The sequence below is a fragment of the Phalacrocorax aristotelis genome, chromosome 10, assembly GCF_949628215.1.
Source record: "Phalacrocorax aristotelis chromosome 10, bGulAri2.1, whole genome shotgun sequence".
Taxonomy (NCBI): domain Eukaryota; kingdom Metazoa; phylum Chordata; class Aves; order Suliformes; family Phalacrocoracidae; genus Phalacrocorax; species Phalacrocorax aristotelis.
In genome coordinates this window covers 9,172,943-9,192,724 of record NC_134285.1, presented here as the reverse complement: position 1 = coordinate 9,192,724, position 19,782 = coordinate 9,172,943, and the positions used below count along the sequence as shown (strand labels likewise).

Sequence of the window (19,782 nt, the reverse complement as noted above, 5' to 3'; positions counted from 1 at the left end):
AGATGTCAAACAAAACTGTACCTACAAGGACTTAGAAGAAACCTGAGTTTTTAAGCTGAAGATTCTTTTTATAATTGGCCCCTACTATTAGTTTAAATTAATAGATAAAATACTAGTGACAATATTAAATTGTTAGCATTAAATGGGAAACTTAGTCTAAAAGGGATCTCAGGTGGCAGAATGCAGTCACCTAATATAATGGGTTATTACCTCCTAAAATCTCCTTCTTAAATTGATCAATTTCCATAATTTAAAAAGTTATGTTTTCTTTCACCATTTTTACAGATTTAGACTCCACTCCTCTCACGGTTAGAAACCTTCTGATTTCCAGTCTACACTTATTCATAGTCAGTTTATTCCCGTTTGCTCTTGTGCAAGCACTCTTGCAATTTCAATAGCGCTTTCAGCATCCAGATGTTTATCTCTCCCCACTATTTTCCCCTTTGTTTTGGCAGCCTTGTGGTTGGGACTACTGTCATCTCAGCCTAAGACCTGTTTTAAAGAGGGAGCTTCATGTAAATCAGACCCTAAGATACTCTATTTATCTACAGTTACTACAGTTGGCACTGACTCATTCTGAAGAATATTGTGAGCTTCCACACAGTGTCTTCGAATGACCTCCTCAAATTCAGCAGGCAACAGTGGCAGATTTCTAGAACGCATTTCTTCAGTGCGAACAAACCTTAGATGACTATACCTATGGAATTAAAACACACAGAAGATATTTAATGGAATTCTGTTAAAAAAAACACACACAAACATGAAATGTAGTCTGGAAGGTCTCATGTATTTATCAACACTAATAATATAATTCCTAAGCTGTCCAACAAGTGCACTTTTAATGGGTTTCCTTTGCTATTGGCAAACATTAAAGGCTTCACAAATTTCATTCTGTACTTTTTATATTTAAAATTGTCTTAATTTTCTGCTAATATGGTTGGAATAATTTCTTGTCCTTTTCCTAGATCCATTAGTGCATTCAGGCATTAAAGAACACACAGAATGACACCTACTGCTTCTATTCCATATTAATAGAAATAAGTACCTACCCCAGCTACCCTGTGGGGAAAACAGTAAAACTTCATCATCATGGCATATATTATAGTCTGTATTATTCAAGAGCTTGAATTCCTGTCAGTGTTACATAAACGCATAAACATTTCTCAGGATTACTACCTTCCATATTTAACTTCATAAGAAGACATTTCAAATTTCAAAAGTCCCCAGAATAACTTCCCACTACAGACATTTGAAAGAGACTCAATTTTAAAGAGTTAATTTTGTTAATTTCAGGAGTCAAGATGAGAATTCCAAACCACTATTTACTTGAACATTGAATCTTAATTCAGGGATAATGTCTTTTAACAAAGGGGATGATCTTCTCATAGCACAAAGTTATCCATTCTTCACTGTGGACATGTAATACATGTTCATGCTTGCATTCAGAGCTTGCAGGAAACAATAATTTTATGTGGAAATTCTTACAGGCTCAGAAAAAAAAAATTCTTTAGAAAACAGAACAGTTTTTGCCACTTTCTCTCTACTGGCTCCCCGAGGATCTCCATAGCGTATGTAGAGAAGTCAGCAGATGCACTTTCTAACCAAGCCATAAAATAAAAACGTACTCAATTTAATTAAGATCCTATGAACAAGGTATCTTACTGAGAAAGCCAGAGCTTTTGCAAAGTGGGCATCAACGGATTCACTATGAAAAGATTCTTTTCATTCCAGCTTTTCACTTCTTCATATGAGCTGTGCCATGGGACTGGTGCACGGACAACTTTCTGGGGAAAAGCGCGTGGGGTGCTCCCAATAAACAGTCTCTCTCTCTCAGCTGGGTCCATCAAGATGTAATCAACTAGAAAAAATCATACATATCATGGTGAGGTGGCATGTATGGTCAAAACCTACATGTCAAACACTGTATCCTCCATAGTTCAGGAATTCATAGAATTCTGCACATTTAAAACTTACATGCTGCCATATAGTTACTTGCATGTTTTTAGGATAAAACATAGCACAATAATAAAATTACCAATTTTACTATAAAATTATTTCAGAAAAAGAAAACAAGAATTGGTCCTGGTTCTAAAAATGAGAGGCAGGGGAAACAGTTTTCCATTTTATCTTTCTAGCTGAAGCATATTTAGTTTCTGCTTCCTCATCCATAAACCAGGGGTGGAAATATCTCCCTTTCAAGGATGATTTTTAGAAGGCTTCTTAAATGTTCGTGAAACACAGGAACGTTATGAACCATCTGTTGCGTCTAGGAAGGATATGACATTCATAGGGCTGGTCTGTGATCTGCTAAATACCAAATCTCACGTGCTACCAGTTCTGACCAAGGGCCCATTACATATATGATCAACAAAAGCTGGGAAGCAGACCCACTACCCTTTGTTAACATTAGCATTACCACAAAAAGGGATGGTAAAAACTGAAATTGTGATATTGATAAAAAGCAAATTAAAGGGTACTTAGAAAGCCATCAGAGACTACAGAAGGCAGACTGAAAACTCTTCAATCTCTCCTTTTTATACTGTCACAAATGAGAGGCTACACCTACTTACTGGTCAACATATTTAAGAAAATTTAAAGGAATTATTTCACATGTGGAAAACCCAAGAAAACTGTTAAGACTACTGGAAAGCAAATTTTAAAAATCTACAGAACTGCCTCTTTCACATTCACTTTCAGATGGGCATTACCAAATTCCAAGGATTATGACATTCTTTTTTATTTATTTATATATGATGACCTTCTATTTGTTGAACATGAGCAGTGTAATTACGCACCCTGATGTACCATCTAAATTTTCCTTAATCCTGTAATGTCTTAAATTAAATTCTTTGAATTTGTGACATGATCCCAGTGTAACATCTGACTTCACTGGAGTTATGAAACAGATGAATTTGGCTGTTAATGAGTATCATTGACCTACTGCAGAATAACAAAAAAGTCATTTGGGGGTGTATCTGTTAAAATAGCCTAAGTTTATACTCTCTCCACATCAGGATCAATCAGGCAGCTGTTGACAGATACTCATCTATCATGCACTTCAAAGCATCATTCATCAATGAATAATCTGCTGCAGTGCTTCACAATCTTTACAGTCATAATGTGTTTCTCATTTATCATCTAATTTCTTTTGCTACAAACTAAGATGATTAGTCCTTGTCCACCATCATTTGATCAAACCCCCTCTTCATACATCTGATGAGATGACGCAGAATTATGCATTTCAAATGTGATTTGGATTTTAATTAGGAATGGGATATTGTATAAGCATGGAGAAAACCGTTCTATGCACCCAGAGCTACTGAACTTGGAAATGACTATGTTTAAGTGATGTGATGTAGGGTTTATTAAACAGATATTTGTTGAAACTGGAATGTTATGTAGCATGATCCCAGATTATAATCTCTCAGATATCCATTGCAGTTCTACTGACCCCAAAGGAATTCTCTATGGATGCTAAGAATAGAATGCAGACTTGCTTCCAAAGTGCAATAAATGCTTACATACTCTGAATTGCTAAGAGATTTTGAGTCTTACCAATGGCTTTCATGAGGCTGATACGATAGTCTGCCTTAATCTCTTCTTTCAAACTTGCAAGTAAATTCTCCAGGTCTGGGTTAGCAAGAATGTGATTTGGAATATGCTTTAAAATTACATTCATCGCTTCCTTATCCTGAGGTGCCAGCATGTCTTCCTGCACTCCATTATGTATATAGTAACAGTACCGCTAAAAATAATGTTAAAAATATTATGCTTATTGTAAGAATTTTAAGACAGATAATGAATTACTACAATTACTACAATTTTTTTCCTATCACCTTTTCTGCAACTGAAAAGTATTTGAGTATAATGGATTTGGGCTATCAATCTCTTACTTCCTTTTAAAGCACTGCCAATGCCTGACATTTTTACATTACTTTCATCTGTTCTGATGAAAGCATATGTACCAATAGAACTGAGTGCAGCATATTAAATTACTGCTCTCTGAAGTACTAGCCAATAATGTGAGAGGTCAAGAATTTGGGAAGATACATCTGCTTGCAAACCTATTAGAACAAAAATCAGACTGATTAGCCAGACACAGAAACCAATGGGAAAGGAGTTGACAGTATTTAACAGCAGTTTGCTATACTGAATATTTACATCTTCTAAACCTCATGTAATTACTTCTTTTCTCAACTACTTTTAAGTAAACAGTTTACAGACATATATTGCAGATGATTACTGCTGCTACTTTTATCTTAAAAATAAATTCTATAGATACCTCTATATCATTTCTTGAAGGTGGCTTTTCTCGCTTACTTATCTCCTTCTCGTGTAAGTGCATGACAACAAATTGTTCTTCTGGGGTTAATGGTTGGTTGTCTGTATAATGTAGGATGTCTAATTCTGGCATATGAGCAGGTGCATGCAGTGAAATGGGATCCAAACTGTTTAATAATGTTAGTGTACTTCTGAAAAAAAAGATTACAAATTTAGTGAATAAAGAAGCAGTAATGGATTAAATCAATATGGACAAGTGACAAGCATTATATAAGCTACTTACACTGCACTGAGGACAAGTATGACCTACGAAGTATTTCAATTACTCATAAAAAACCCTCAGTAAAATTGTATAACAGAGCATACTAATTTAACACGAAGAACACAGTCATGTACACCTTATAACTCAGATCACTCAGATGGACAGTATCTTACAAGAAATTCTAACAGACCCAGACTTGCTAGCACTATTACTTAGGTTGCCCAAGATCTCCACCTATTTTCAGGTAACTATCTTACCAAAATCTTAACAGTCTGAGCCAAAAGTTCAAATTGCCTCAATCGCAGAGCATCCAATTTGACACAACTGTAGGAGCTAGACAGAACATTTAAACACTCACAGCAAAACTGAGAGACTTAATTTCTACAGTCTGCATCTCTGTTAACTAAACTCTGGGTTCTCAAGTCAGTAACCATGAAAGACAGACCTTTCTTTTAGCATGCCTAAGACTGAAATTTGCCCTGCTACAAAGAAGCAGTTAAAGGTACTTGCTTAGCACACCAAAGCATTTGTCTTGATGCACATACCTCTTTTTGTAGAGACTTAACATATCATGCTTGGATGCTTAACATAGCATCCAAGTAAAAAGAAATATTAAATCACAACTCAGATATCTAGATAACTAGACTGACTGTAATATTCTGTACCTTTATAACATTGCAGTACATTACCTATCAGAATTTGATTGACTTCTTTGTGTGTGTTTGAGCTTTTTTCTGGAAGGATAAAATTCTTCTGAAGCTTTAAGCACTAGTTAAGAAAAATCACATACAGGAATATTTTTCAAATAAGATATTATTTCAGATTGGTGAAAAACAGAGATAAGTCAATTAATCGATACTGAAATAATAGAAATGATAATGTCACAAAGAATCCTTTGGTTTTGACTTAGCATTTAGCAAGACATTAAAATCATGTCTTAATCTTGCTGACTCTGGGACTACAAAATAGCTTCAGGAAAGCATTCAGCTCATGCTTCAGACTTCAGTGCTTACGTAGCCCCTTGCACAAACCATATTTTCTGCACAGGGACTTTATATTTTGAATATAAAAGCACTTCTATAAGATGCATAGTTCCATCAAACATACTGTGAAAAAATCTGAGAAGTGCAAACTATTACCATGTGCTTTCCAGAGTACAAATAAACAGACCTTTTAACAAAATTAATATATCATGCCTTTTCACCAAGAAAAGTACCATGACCTGCTTCCCACTTCCCACCCACATACTGTAGAAGTACACAGAGTAGAAGAATCAGGTGTATGATAAAGAAACTGTTAAAGAGATCCAAATAACAAACCCAGCCCTTCTTAAATAGCGTACAAGGGGACTAAGCAGTTATTGAAGCTATTATGTCTCATCTATCCCAGGGAAACAAAACAATTTCTAACACTTCAGGGAAGCAAAACAAAAACAATGCAGGATGAGTACATTCGCAGACAGACTGACAGTATGTAGAAAACTATGGTTTATGAATGCCTTACCCTTGATACAGAGGACATTTAACTAGATATTAGGAAATAAAGCTCATTAATAACTACCTTGGGAATTTTCAGACTAAGTAATGGAGTTAATTTGACAGCTGATAAGATGCTTAAAGCCTAAACAACTTGTTGTCGTAAAATGTTTCATATATATACATATTGGTAAACTTAAATAGCAAGAGTATTACAACCCATAACCTTATTTACTGTATATCACAATGTCATTGTTGAATCAACAGCATATAATATCTCATATCGTAAGATTTACATATGTATGCACAGTCCATTACATGGTTTAGACGTAAACAGTGTATTATACAACATTTCTTGGATTTTGATCCTTAAGTAAATATTTTAATGCCTGTTCCCCACCTTGTTTGCTATGCAAGACTCATGACTATGAGCGTAAGAGGTGCACATGAAATTTGTTTCTGGTTTCATGCTGGTACTAACTTTTACTTCTAGCAGTAATAAGAGCTAACTTGTATTTTGGTCATTCTCTGCTTTGCAAACAATTCCTTCGAAAAATTGCATTTGATTATTTGGAGGGATAGACCTAACTAATTAATCAGAAACTGGTCTTACCTTTAATAAAGTTATGCATGCTTTTGGAAATTTGTCTATACCGACCCTGAGGTGATAAGCTTGTAAGCATTTATTAGGGATAAGTGATTTTTCCAGGGATGATGCTTTAACAGATAAGCAATTAGAGATAAAAATGTATAGAACAAGCAAGGCTAACTTATAAACACATTCAAATATGGATACACCATGAGGCTGTTCTCTGCTCTGCTGAACCCAGCAATGCCCCTGTCACTGAAGAGGACTTTAATTTGTGCACATTTTTCAATTTTAAATCCCGTGCAGTAAGAGTATAGTTATTAGCTATGGAGTCACTTGGGCTTCGATAGTAACTCTGTTCTTTGAATGGAGCTGCCAAAGTCCATGATGCTTGTTGCATCAAAGGAGGGTAACAGCTGCTCTTAAGGACAAGCTGAAATTGGGAAAGAAAAAAAAAAAGCATTAGTTTTACATAGCACAGTAATTTAAAGGGTCTTCTTAGAGCTAGAACACGGTTAAAGATCAATTAGCATAAAGAGCAAATACATAAGTCTGACTTAGAGTCATTTGACCACCAATCTATTTTTAGATCCTGATGTTCCACACATGTATAAGGATAATTTTACACGCTTCCGTAGGAGTACTCATGCATATTTTTTTGCATAATCAAGGTCTTATTTACAAAAAAGAGAAGGCATTAGTACATTATCTAGTACTCCCTATTCCCCCACATCTCCATCTTGCTTCTTTTCTTCTTCCCTTTCCATTTGCTTAAATTTAGAAAATTCTTATTCCTCAAGCCTTTGTTAATGATGTGTCAAATTTTAGCACTCAATCCTTGTCATAGTTGAATAATACAAGTTAACAAATTCATTTCTCTTCTTTCCCTCTCTCCCACATCAATACAGGATTTGTAATAGATTTCTTCTGTCTGTTCATTCCATGTTTTCTCAGGTGACTTGGTATCTATTGACTGGCTTGTCAACAGTCCTGATGTCTAAACTTTAATGAGATAGCTCAAAGACATAAGGGATGTGGGGTCGATAAGTATGTTTCTCAAGATACTTCCAGAAAGATAATGTACCTAAGACAGAATCACAAATGTACTTCATACCATGGCTCCTAAAGCTTTTAGTCTAAATTCATACTTAGCTTGTTTCTGTGTTACATCTTGTTTAATGATTTTTTACTTCATTGGAGTAACACAGCGATATCCCTATTACCCATTTTTCCTCTTTACAATGCAGCATTAGCATCACCAGTTTTAGATCATTCTCAGAAAAAGCTTCTAACTACATTCATGACATCCCATCTTTGCTTCCCTCACTTCACTTGCCTTTGCCTCAGGAGCTGCAGTTAAACTCATCTTCTCAGCATTTTATGACCTCTGAGAGGATAGCATACTAAAGCACAAAACAGCTTCTTTTCATTTAACCTATAGATGCAGCTATGAATTTTCTTTTTTTAGTCTAACATGAGCTTTAGTGACAACAATACTGTTTGTCAACCTGAAATACAGGCTAAGGCAAGATTATTACATCTGTCTTGTATTTTTCTTCTGACTGGCAGGGCTAATCTTATCAGCGAAGAAAAAGGCATTCACACTACTGCTGCAATCACACTCCTTAAATTGGCTTCTGAAAGTTCACAGAAACTTTTCAGTTCAATTTCTTCCACTGTACACACTAAACAAGTGGGTAGGTCCCTGAACTACAGTTTTGGGGGACAAAATGATACAAGAATTAAAAATAAATCAGAGATTTTCCCCAGAAAGTCACCCTGTGTCTTTAGGAACTGCTGAAGTCAGCTCTAAATTCTCATCTGCTCTTTTAATGGGCCCGGTTTGTAAACTATATTATTTCTTCCCCACTAGGTAGGCCAGCTTTCTGGGTGCAGAGCCTTGCTAATGGTGATACCCATGGGAAGCCCTTGGGCAAAAAGTTGGTCAGAGACCTGTTTCTGCAGAAGAAGAAAGTAAGTCACCTGGCAAAAATCTACTGCTTATGCAACACAAAACTTTCAGGACTGGCTAAATCAGCTCCCACGTCTTATATAAACCCTTAACACATCCCCAGAAGTCCGACTGATTTTTGCATGAAAATAAAGGATTTTAATGTAAATCGTCAATGAATAATTTTCACTTTTTTACCTTTATTTTAGAGTATATGTTGCACCTAAAATTTCCTATTTTCAAACAAATTCCAAAATAACCCATTTTCCATCAAAAACTACTTCAATTTCTTCACAAACAATATCCTTCTAAAGAAAAACGTCTTAGATGAACTGAAGTGCTGACACAAATGAGCCAAATGAGCAACTGTGAGGTACTTACGGTGGGGAAAGACAGCCCTCACATGTAACCTTTATTTGTGTCACACAGCATAGATTGTACTTGTGCAGCTGTAAAGCTATCCATTCTGATCAATGCTGCACCTGTCAAGCGCTCAGGTGGTTTTTGGAACAGCAGTATAACTTTTTTTTTTTGTGCTCTGCTATAAAGTACTGGGATGTGGGGCGGGGGGGTCAGAGGACACAACACAGGTGGAATCACAATTTGTTTGGAAGAAGAATATTTCTACTATTTGTTTCCTTCCCCAGACACTTAAACGCAAAATATTTAATCCAAAATTTAACAGCAAATAATTAACTATAAATGACAGATTTAAACTGCCAAGGTTTAATATCCAAATCATAACAGAAGTTGTAACAACACTTTTCTAAGTAATAGCAGCTCTAATGAGGTACCTGACAATCTGCTTTGTACTCTAACTTAGTGATTTAAATAGGTTTTCCTATCTTTACTTCATTTGCCTCAGGCCTGGTAATATACTATGCCTAAAACACATAATATAATGTATTTCCTGACATAAAGGGGAGAGCACATACCTGATACAATTCTGAAGGTGCAGCTGAAGCAGAAGCAGGTAGGGGCGGTAACTCTGGTAACCGTTTTGCATGACTCATGTTATACACAGAATCATTTTGTGACTAGAAAGAAATTAAAAACAGCTTCAAACGCATTTATGAAATACACTGTTTTGAAAAAAGATTGATTCAGAAAGAACAGAGATTTTCAGTTTTCATTGAAAATTATGCATTGTGACTTCTTTAATTTTAAGAAAACAGACATTCTGTGGAGCGGGTTCCTCAGCAAAACAGGTTTTCAGATTGCACTGTTGTTTTAGTCATCTGATAAAACCACAAACAATGTTTTTGTATCACTGAAAACAATTGAAATTGTTTTAAATATTTTTAGTTATACTAAAAACTCCACATGTTGTGCAGAGTTTGTAATGGTATAAACACTAGATATTAAAATATTAAAGCCTACCAGACTGCCAAACTGACAGTCCAAGTTGTGTGAACTGCAGAACAGAAATGCAGGGCATCACTGGGGAGAAAAAAAAAACACTAGATTTTTGACATGTCCATAACAACCCAGTTTCAGATGAAGCTATATTGCCAGGGTGCCACTGGAACAGCAGGTTACTCACAGGACTCTGCAAAGTGTTTTAGTACAAATGTCAGAATACCTAGTATGTCTTAGGACTATGTTCCACCTCCTCAAGGTGACAATACTTTAAGGTGGCCTTCCAGGACTCCAAACAAAGTTTTCTAAGGATATTTTCTCAGAATAATTTAGCCTCAAAGTGTTTTAAGATGTTTTGGAAAGGCAACTTTCCTTAGCATGGGCGAAAACCTCACCCCTAATCTGCTCTGAGTTTCCTAAATCAAATATGTTTAGGAGATTTGTGAGGAACAAATTCCCAAATACACAGTGACACTATCAGAAAAAAAGAGGTGGAATTATGTGGTATCCGAACATCACTGAATTAAACCAGGAGTGAATTAAACCAGCATGAAATAGAAAGTTATTACCCAATACAATTATGTTTAAATAATGTATAATCATTTTTCACATAATTTTTAATGCATTTTTGTCAAGTAGTTATTGCTTTCTGATACATGACTGGAAAACTAGGCTGCCCAAACCAAGTTTTCCAGCAGACAAAATTGTGCCTGCCTCAATATCAAAGTAGAGCCCATTCAGAAGTAAAATTTGAGAAAGGACTGATCTGATTTACCTCCTTGGTATTCCCCAGCGTGCCCCTACACAGACATGTAGAAATCAAGACATTATCACTGCCAGGCATATTTCACTAAAGACAGCATGAATTGTTCTTGATTAATGACTGAAGGATTGGGCCTTAGGGTACTTTAAAAATGAATAAACCATGCAGTTTATTAGGAGATTTGTTCATTCTTAAAGGTATAAGAGTTATTAAGAAAGCCATTGTTCATTCTAAAGCAACTCTTGATTTATATCCCACTTAAGCTTTCAAAAATTAAATACCTGAGAGCAAAGGAATTCTTAGTAAGAAGTATATTATTAAGGGTTAGGTCTAAAGAATATTCAGCAAGAATGACTGTCTCCAAACAAGAGTTCTTCCAATGTCAAACCACTAGCTACCAGCAATGGCCAATTTAATCTTAAATTTTGAAAAGTATCAATCTTCCACACTCATTGCAGAAAGAACTTACCCTCAGGAGCCTCGGGCTCTGTGTTGGCTTCATTTTGCTTTGTCTTTTGTTTGTTTAGAAGTTTTTGGTCCTCTCCCTCAATATAAGCATCCGTGTCGTCACATGCACTGGAAAAGAATGAGAGACTCATTTCAGGTACTACACAAGGTGTCAAAACAACCAGCTTCCTATCCCAACTGCCAGGAAGAAGAAAAATCTCTCCTCCAGCTACCTTATTCCATGTTTACAACACTAAGCTTTCTTCCCCTCCAAACCACACACTCTCTTTTTCTCCATTCCTCTTCAAGTTCACTTTTCACCTTAATCTAACTCTTTCCAAATGTCTTCCAAGGAAGACGTTTTCCACCGTGCTTTTTCCAATTTCTCCAAAACCAGTTTCCTTCCCACTGCCTGTTCTGTTCTAATGTCCCAGGGACTCTGAGCCCTTAATTGAGGCTTACAGCAGATGGAGCCAGACATTAATTGCCATGAGAAATAAGCACACATCAAAAGGAATGGGAAAAGAGAAAGAGAGAGATGTCCAGCATGCGTTACACATCCACAGAGTGCACGAGTGAGCAGGGTAAGAGCAGGCACTACGTGCAGACACCCTTGTTACCAGTCCCTCTGCCAGCTCCAGCTTGGTGAACTTCTCTGACACTCTGCCTTTCAGTCCTCAGCTTTGTTTCCCCAGTTACAGCAAGGCTGGTGCTTGGAGACCGGAATTCCCTCCTCCCTTCCTTCCCCCAATGGAGAAAAACCAGCCTCTTTCAGCGCAGTGCTGCGCCAAGCTGTGGTCAGGGAGATTCAGTTCTGGAACCAATGAGCAACTGCACAGGTTCATTTTACGTCCAAAAGCTACTAAAAATGTAGTCCTAAGACATCTGAGATATTCTGACATTTGTATGAAAACACTGCACACAGCAAGGGAGCTTCCAGAACAATAAAGGCTGTATAAACTCAAACTTCTTAGGGAGAACTAGAAAAAAAAAAATTCAAAATCCTGAACCCAAACATCTCCATCACCTTCCACCATTCCGAATCAAATTCCCTGAAGATCCAAAGACAGCAGGTGGGACACTTGTACTCCTAATCCCTCTGAGTCTGCTGGTATGCATTTGCCTCCCACTCACAGTTGTCACTATGTCCTGAAAGAGTCCTCCATCAAATTTCTTCACAAATGGGAATTATTACCATCTGACATGAAATCTAGTGCAGTCTCCTTATACTGACCCTCAAGAGAGGCCTTGTACATGTCCTGCCAACACAGCAAAGCTTCCATTTTAACTTTGCCAAAATCTTTGGATGCTATTTTTTATCCTATTTTCTCTAAACTGTGAGAACGGCTGATATTCCCGATTTAACAGCACTGTTTTCCTTATATCTTGACCTAGAAACAAATAAAAATGGAACATTGTTCCTGCTTGGCCACAAGTGAAAGTTCCTACCATAAACGAAGCTGCTCTTTAAACACAAGACAAAAGTGTGAGGTAACGAACCAGGGCTGCTAGTGCTGGAGCTGGCAATTGCTCAGCTAGTGTATGTGGTAACTCTCCAAATACTTCAGTCTAGTTTGCCACACGAGTATTTTCCTCTTAATTCAAGCTGACGCTGGCATGAAGACAAGCTCAATTAAGCAACAGTTATTGTAGCTACTGTTCCTCTGCACACAACAACTCGGATGCCTATATATGCATGCACTTTGAAGTTAATTAAATTACTTGTACTGCTGTACATTAAAAAGTTATTTTATATAGAAAGAAATTTTACGTGAATTTTTAACATAAGAAATAATTATGCATAGCAGAAAATTAATTTACTAATATGTAAAGGCTATCTCCAAAACCGCAGCTACAGCATATTTCAAAAACAGTCAGAAATTTCAAATCACCAATATACTTCTAAACTCAGTGGAGGCATTAAACGTTATAGTGCCATTATGACTGCATTATGTCACACCATAATTTGACTGGTTAGTTTTTCCCTATGCTCACTTAAAAAAAAAAATTATATAAAAGCAACAAATTGAAACTTAATTGTAGATGCACTGGTCTACTATCAATACACTCTGCACTTTAATGATATGAGATATAAGCATTTTAACAGTTCAAGCAAAATAAACTTGCCCTCACCATCCTCTTCTTGCACGTATCTTGTGCTGGGCTTTTAGAGCCCATGGTCCAAATCTGCATTAATATGCAAGTCTTTCTTACATCCCCCATCTGCACAGATCCTCATATCTGTAGAAGTCAGCACCCCAAAGACACAGAGCTCTGACAGTCTAATACGTTAAAGCCCCCACATTTTATAAAACCTCTCTTTGCATTATAAGACCAGCACACTCCAAATTAAACATGCTATTTATTTTGTTGCCTTTAAAAAAAATCATGAAACTGTTAAGTTTTGCAATACTCTCATGGGTGGCACCAATCAAAAAGAGTCAATAAAGCAGTCATGAAAACATTAATATTTTACTAATTTCTGACTGTAATTTACAGCATGAAAAATTGTACATAGCAAAAGCTGGGAATTCACTGAAGCTTCACATTTGCAGGTAACACTGTCATGATGGTGCTGGAAAGCTTCCAGGCCAAACCATTTTGCAACACACCTCACCAAGCATCGTTTCTGTGATGAACAGCCCCATTTGCCTGCCACCCTGCTGCCACTTGGTCAGCGTAGGCCTTCCTAATCACAGCACACCTGCTGGGACACCGTAGGATGCACTGATCTTGCTGAAAATCCACCCGAATTTTTAAAATAATTATTCCTCACATCGAGCACCTCCCCAAACCGATTTGCCACGTGGCCACCCGAACACCCGTGGAGGCAGCAGGACAGGGTGCAAACGTGTAGGAACAACCAACCAGAGACAGGGGAAGGTGGTTATGCCAGCTAAGCGTTTCACAGCTACCGTTCCACTACATCGCGCAGCGTGAGTGCCCGAGCAGTCGGAATTCACTAAGAGCTGCCTTCCTTGCCTCCCACTCCACCAGCTGCAACCCCTCTAGCCGGGGCCGGTGGGATTATAGACACGTATCTCAGCAACTCCTGGCACACGGAGTCGTGAGGCACAGCTCAGCAGTCTTTTTTCGACGACTATTGAAAAAGCTGAAGGCAGCGAATCCTAAAGCAGCACAAAACCCTGGGGCACTCCCTGAGAGCGCCCAGACTCTGGCGGTTGAGGCAGGGCCTGGGGGGGTGAACGGCAGGACAGAAAGGGGGACACTGAAGAGCGATAAAGAGAAATAAAGAAAAGCCTCTAAAACCTCGCTGGCTGGCGGACACCTACCTAACCCCCTCCCTACTGAAAACCCCACGCGTGGCCCTGCCCCGGCCCACGCTCCGCTTCTGCCTCCCCCGGCGCCTGGCCCTGCCCGCCGCCCTCCGCGGGGAGGAGACAGCGGCGAGAAGGCGGCGGCGCTTCCCCTCAGCCCTCTCAGGCCCAGCCCGGGCCGCGCCGGGCGTTGCATCGGGAGGGCAGGAGGGCGAGCCGCCGAGAGGGGCTGCGGCCCGGCGGGCAGCAGCCGCAGGTGAGAGGGACGGCCCTGGCTCGGCTGAAGGCGGGCGGGGAGCGGCGCCGCCCCGCTCCGCCTGGCTGGGGTCTGCGGGGCGGCCTGTCAGCCCAAGCCGCTTGGTCGCAGCGGCAGGGCCGCCGGCGGCAGCGCGGCGCAGTCCCGCGGGAGCCGGAGCCGGGCCCCCCTTACCTCCCTCGGCTCGGGCGGGCAGCCGGCCCCGGCCCGCCGCGATGGCCCCCCCCCAGCCGCCGGCGCGGAGCCCCGCGGCGGGGCAGCGCGGTCCCCTCAGCCCTGCGGGGCTCCCGCCCACCCCACGTTGTCTGTGCGCGGTGGCTTGGTGCGGGGCGACCCGCGCTGTGCCCCGGCGCTGCGGGTCGGGGTAGGCCGAGGTGGCGGCCCGGTCGCCGCCTTTGGGCTGCTGCTCGAAGGGCAACGGCCGCGGGTAGCGGCAGCGCGCTTCGGCGCTGGAGGCATGGCGGGGTGTCATTAACCGGCCCCGGACCTCGACTTAAGTGTCCGGTGGAGGCGGCGGGTGGTGGTGAGAGCGCTGCCTGGCTGCGAGCGAGCGTTCGGGGGCGCTGGCCGCCCCGGCGGGAGCGGCCCTGGGGCAGCGCTGCTGCGAACGAGAAGTCAGACGCTGCTCTGTGAAATACTGTGTAAACGAAGGGAGGGATCGTGTACTGAACAGTAATACTGACACGGTGACTGTTCCGATTTGCAAGCAGGAAGCTGCATCTTTTCGTCTTCCCCTGGTGGGGGTCACCTTAGCAACAACAGATGACATTTTTGTGGGGGAAGGGAGGGTTTTGAGCAGAAGGTGCCTTTAAACTGTCATAATTAAATATGTTCGGAGCATTTGAAAGCGTTTTGCCTTTATTTGCAGAGTTTTGAAGCTGTGCGGGGGTATGGTCTCAGTTCTGAACGTGAGGGTACTCACAAAACCAAGTCTCATTGATGTGTTACAAGTTTCCAGCACTAGTAGCGATAAATTGTCCATGCAGATAGTTAGAATTGACCTTTTTACTGGTAATTCAACACTCTCGCGGTTAAATACAGGGTTAATGTTATAAAGGAAGAAGGTGAGAGTCACCTTGTATCTTGATACTTGGCTTTGGGAGTTTCAGAAGAGCTTTCATGGATGAGCCCCCTACATTAAAGGTAGTTCTGTAAAAGTAATGTTTTAGACTCTGTGACTCACATTAGCATCTGAAATCTACATTCTCTCTTTTTGCAAAAGAAATATTTAGTTTTCACAAAACATCTGCATGAGCCTGTTATTAACTGTAGCTTAATTTTAAGGCAAATTGGATGGCTGGGTGAGAACTGGTTGTCCAGAAGAATCACGATCGTGGCTGAGGATTACAGCATGTCTAAAGAAATGCAAGAGCTGCAGAAGCAATGGCACTCCATGGTGCAGTCCATCCACAGCAACTCAAATGTGGGTCTGGATTATAATATTATATATTTATGAAGATACTCCTTTCATAACTCTCAGAATAGCACACCGCAGTTTACTTAAATGCAATTTCAAAACTTTTTCTTGAGAAAATTTGCACTCCCTTTTTAAGTGAGCACTGAGGAGCCTGTGGGAAGGGCCATCCTCCCACACCTTCAGCAATCAGGAAAAAGGGAAGCCTGTTCTGCACATCTGTGTTTTACTGGTATAATCATTTGAGATAGTAGAGTGGCATTTTAGTGAAATGGTTGTGCTGCTATAAGAAGAACTAAAACTAGAATACGTATTTCCTTGAGGGAAGGGAAATGTCTCTACTACAGTAAAATGCCTGCCTCTGTAAAAATATTTTTTTTTCTACCAATAACATTATAACTAAATTCCTAACAACTATGTGATACAGACATGCCTGCACTGTACTGCTCAATAAATAAGCAGGTTGAAGATTTTACTCAGGCATGGAAAAAAGGAAAATCATCATAATTTTAAAATGTTATGGTTTTTTTCCCTTAACAAATACAGTTCTCTAGATCAAAATCATAGCTATTGAGACCCCACTGAAATCTGTGGAGCTAAACTGTGATTTGGTTTTTTCACTTGTTTTCAGTGGTGGTGGTGTTTCTTTTAAAATTTGTGCAAGAGTGGAGCTGGGAAGTCCAAGAGAAACCTGTCTGTTGGTGGTAGAATTATACTTGCTATGCAGTTACCTAAATTTGCAATAAGTCCTCATGCTTTTGAGATGGAGTTAACAGCTGCCCTCTGTTCAAGCTGCAGACTTTAGCTTTAGAAGTTATCTATGATGAGATAAAAACAAAATCTGAAATGTTTTTCTTTCATCCACAGGTAGTTGCATTTATGAATTCTCGCGTTGGCCAATATTTAGATGATCATCCTTTTGTTGCCTTATCACTCCTCATGTTTATTGCAGTGTCTGCTATTCCTGTTGCATTTTTCCTGATTTTTGTTGTTACAACAGCCATAATGGCCTGTATTGGTGTGGTAGTTATGGAAGGTATTGTATGCATGCATGTACTTACTTATTCCCTTTTAAGGCATGACGTGTTTTCCTTTTCTTCTTCTTCCTTCTGGTGTTTCCAGTTGAAGCAATTGATGATTTCTGTACATAGTCCTCAGGTCTCAGCAGTAGTGAAACTCTTAATACAAGAATAGTAATCTGATTAACTGTAGTCCATACAGGGGAAGTCCAATTTCCCTTTCTCATCTCAGCCGCCGGGGAATGGCTAAGCCAGTTATCTTAACCATGCTTAGATTTTATAGCTGCTGGCTAGTTGATTGCAGACTGTTTAATGGTTTGAATTTGGGGTTGTGGTAGAATGTCAGCTCTTCTAATCTGTTTGTATATAAACTTGCTTAAATAAAACTGCTTTTCTTTTATTAGGTGTTGTAATAGCCATAGGTGGCATAACCCTGCTTTGCGTGCTGTGTGGCCTGGGTGCACTTTCACTGGGTGTTTCTGGAGTACTTAGTGTTTGTTACATCGTTCTTTCAACTCTGGTCAACTACTGGTATGCTTCAAGGTGAGTATTGATGTCTTGATCTATGTTTGGATTTCGAACTCTGCAATGGTACTACTACATTGATGACTTCGTTTATTCTAAGTGAGCCACTGTTGCTTAGTCGAACAAATGTTTCTTGAAAGCTAGAGCATCTTTGGCTACCCTGGTGGCTTAATGTGCAGCATATAAATGTCTAATCATCAGTATATATTTTAATGAGAGTTAATACAGGCCCTCTTTCCTATTTAGGAAAGAGGAAATGTAAATAGTCTTTAAATGTGCATGTGCTAGCACAACACGACATCAAGCAATAAAATATAGCTTTGTCTGACTCAGAATATTTGTTACTTTAAATGTTATGAAAACACGCTTCCAAATTGGAATTTGCCTAGAGGATGAACCTTTTGCAGTTCTTTCTGCATGATGACCCAGTTATCTCTGCTTACCTGCATTTGTAGAGTAGTGGACCAAAATTAGTTGTAGATTTGGGATAGGCAGAGGGGTACTTAGAAAGGACAGCGTGGCCAAAATAGAAATTACAGGTTTTGCTGGATGCTGCGCATGGACTGTATGCCAGTCATGTCTCCCAGTACTTCAGGCTTGGAGGCCTATTTCAGTCAGCATTGCCTTAGCCATGCTTTTATCAAGCATCTGGCTTGGAGTAAGAGGCAGTAACAGGTTGTGCCGGAGTGCCACCTATTGCCCGCTTAAATATCTACCAGGGAATGAATAATAATAATCACTTCTTAAGCATAGGGAAGAACAAGAAGAAAAATTACAGCTGCTCCCTCCTAGACTTTCTCAGTTTGCTCCTTCAGCACAGCAGTGCTTGCACAGCTCTCAGGGACACAAAACTGCCTGTGGAGCCCGTTATGTCATCAGGATGACAACACCACGGTGCAAGGCCATTTGTTCCAGGGCATGCTGCCAGGTCCATAACATTGCCCACCAATTCCAGAAAAGCTTCATTTTTTCCCTAGCATATCTGAATATGCAGCCCAATCTACAGACCAGTCATACTTACAGCTTTCATGTTAAAACAGAAAACATCTGCTCTTCTTATGTTCCTGTGTGTTTGAGAGAAGCTCTAGCAGACCAGCCGCAGATGTTCCAGGAGCCTCAGACAGGTTTACATCTCACATTGCTCAGTTTTTTTGAGCAAAAAATTAAATGGCAATAATCTTACGGAAGAACAGACTGTAAAACTGTTCTTTTCTCCTGTATACAGGGGTCAGATAAGGAAGCAAGAAGTTAACGGAAGTTTGCCGCAGAAGAGTCCTTCTGCCTTGGATCTTTCTGCCAACAATGGAAAGAATGAATAAGTGGGTTTCTGCCACTTAACTGTACTACTCTGACCTGTGCAATGTAATTGTGTACTCATTGAGCATTCAACCTCTGTGCACTCCTTAAGGGAACTGAAGAAATCAGTATGCATTTTACATTGTCCCTGTAAAACTAATACTAACTGTTAAGCAGCAGTCCATTGCAATATTAAGTTTATGTGCATGATGGAATGTTCCAAAGAATTTGGTAAAAGGATGTAATAATAACAGCTACTGTTAAGTCAGTGACAATTAGGTGAAAGGAAGGGTAGGCAGGTATTTTACTTCCCATTTGTTACTAGAATTCTGGATGTACTATCTTGAAATTTGTATGTAGCAGTTGGTCATTTTGATACATAAGTGTCAAAGCTCAGAACACCAGAAGTGTGTTTTGAATGTTAAAAAATATTTTTAAGCCTTAACAGCCTTTGTGAAAATAGTATGAGCACACCATGCTAATGTTTTATGTGTATAAGAGGAAAATTGGGTTCTATCATATGTTAAGTTATGCTATCAGCTTTTATATACCTTTAGATGTTGCATTATTCTGAAGGGATATTTTCCTTATTGCCTCATCGCATCAGTGGTACGCAATTACATCTTGCATTTTGTTGTGTTTCTTTGGGTATTTAAAATGCCTGTTTTGCTTCTCAGTTGTAACTTCTTGTATATTATTTAAACTTTTTTTCATTTTTTTCAAATGCTATGGTATTTCTAAGCATCAAGAAAGTATCTAACTATATTAGTTTAATAAAGTGCTGTTTAACCAGGTTGTCTTGTTATTCTGCTTATTCTACAGTAAAAATAAGTTCTCCAGGTCTACTTCTAGGAAGACTACATTTGA

General features: G+C 39.5%; 2 protein-coding genes across 2 annotated transcripts in view; one reads left to right on the top strand and one right to left on the bottom strand.

The window, feature by feature from the left end:
- The window catches only part of DNAH3 (dynein axonemal heavy chain 3), a 70,335-nt gene extending 57,549 nt beyond the window's left edge, over positions 1-12,786 (bottom strand). Inside the window, exons 1-8 of the mRNA XM_075105118.1 lie at positions 11,150-12,786; positions 9,494-9,595; positions 6,815-7,040; positions 5,233-5,302; positions 4,283-4,472; positions 3,556-3,745; positions 1,663-1,858; positions 572-697 (exon numbers count right to left, since the gene is read on the bottom strand). Coding sequence (XP_074961219.1) covers positions 572-697; positions 1,663-1,858; positions 3,556-3,745; positions 4,283-4,472; positions 5,233-5,302; positions 6,815-7,040; positions 9,494-9,595; positions 11,150-11,182 — 1,133 coding nt within the window. The 5' untranslated portion in view covers positions 11,183-12,786. The remainder of the gene's footprint in view (positions 1-571; positions 698-1,662; positions 1,859-3,555; positions 3,746-4,282; positions 4,473-5,232; positions 5,303-6,814; positions 7,041-9,493; positions 9,596-11,149) is intronic.
- A 1,723-nt stretch (positions 12,787-14,509) lies between these two features.
- Positions 14,510-19,708, top strand: LDAF1 (lipid droplet assembly factor 1). The gene is made up of 5 exons (XM_075105086.1): positions 14,510-14,661; positions 15,946-16,084; positions 16,943-17,111; positions 17,499-17,637; positions 18,845-19,708. The coding sequence occupies exons 2-5, from the start codon at positions 16,013-16,015 to the stop codon at positions 18,936-18,938; spliced, it is 474 nt and encodes a 157-aa protein (XP_074961187.1). The 5' UTR covers positions 14,510-14,661; positions 15,946-16,012; the 3' UTR covers positions 18,939-19,708.
- The last annotated feature ends 74 nt before the right edge of the window (positions 19,709-19,782 follow it).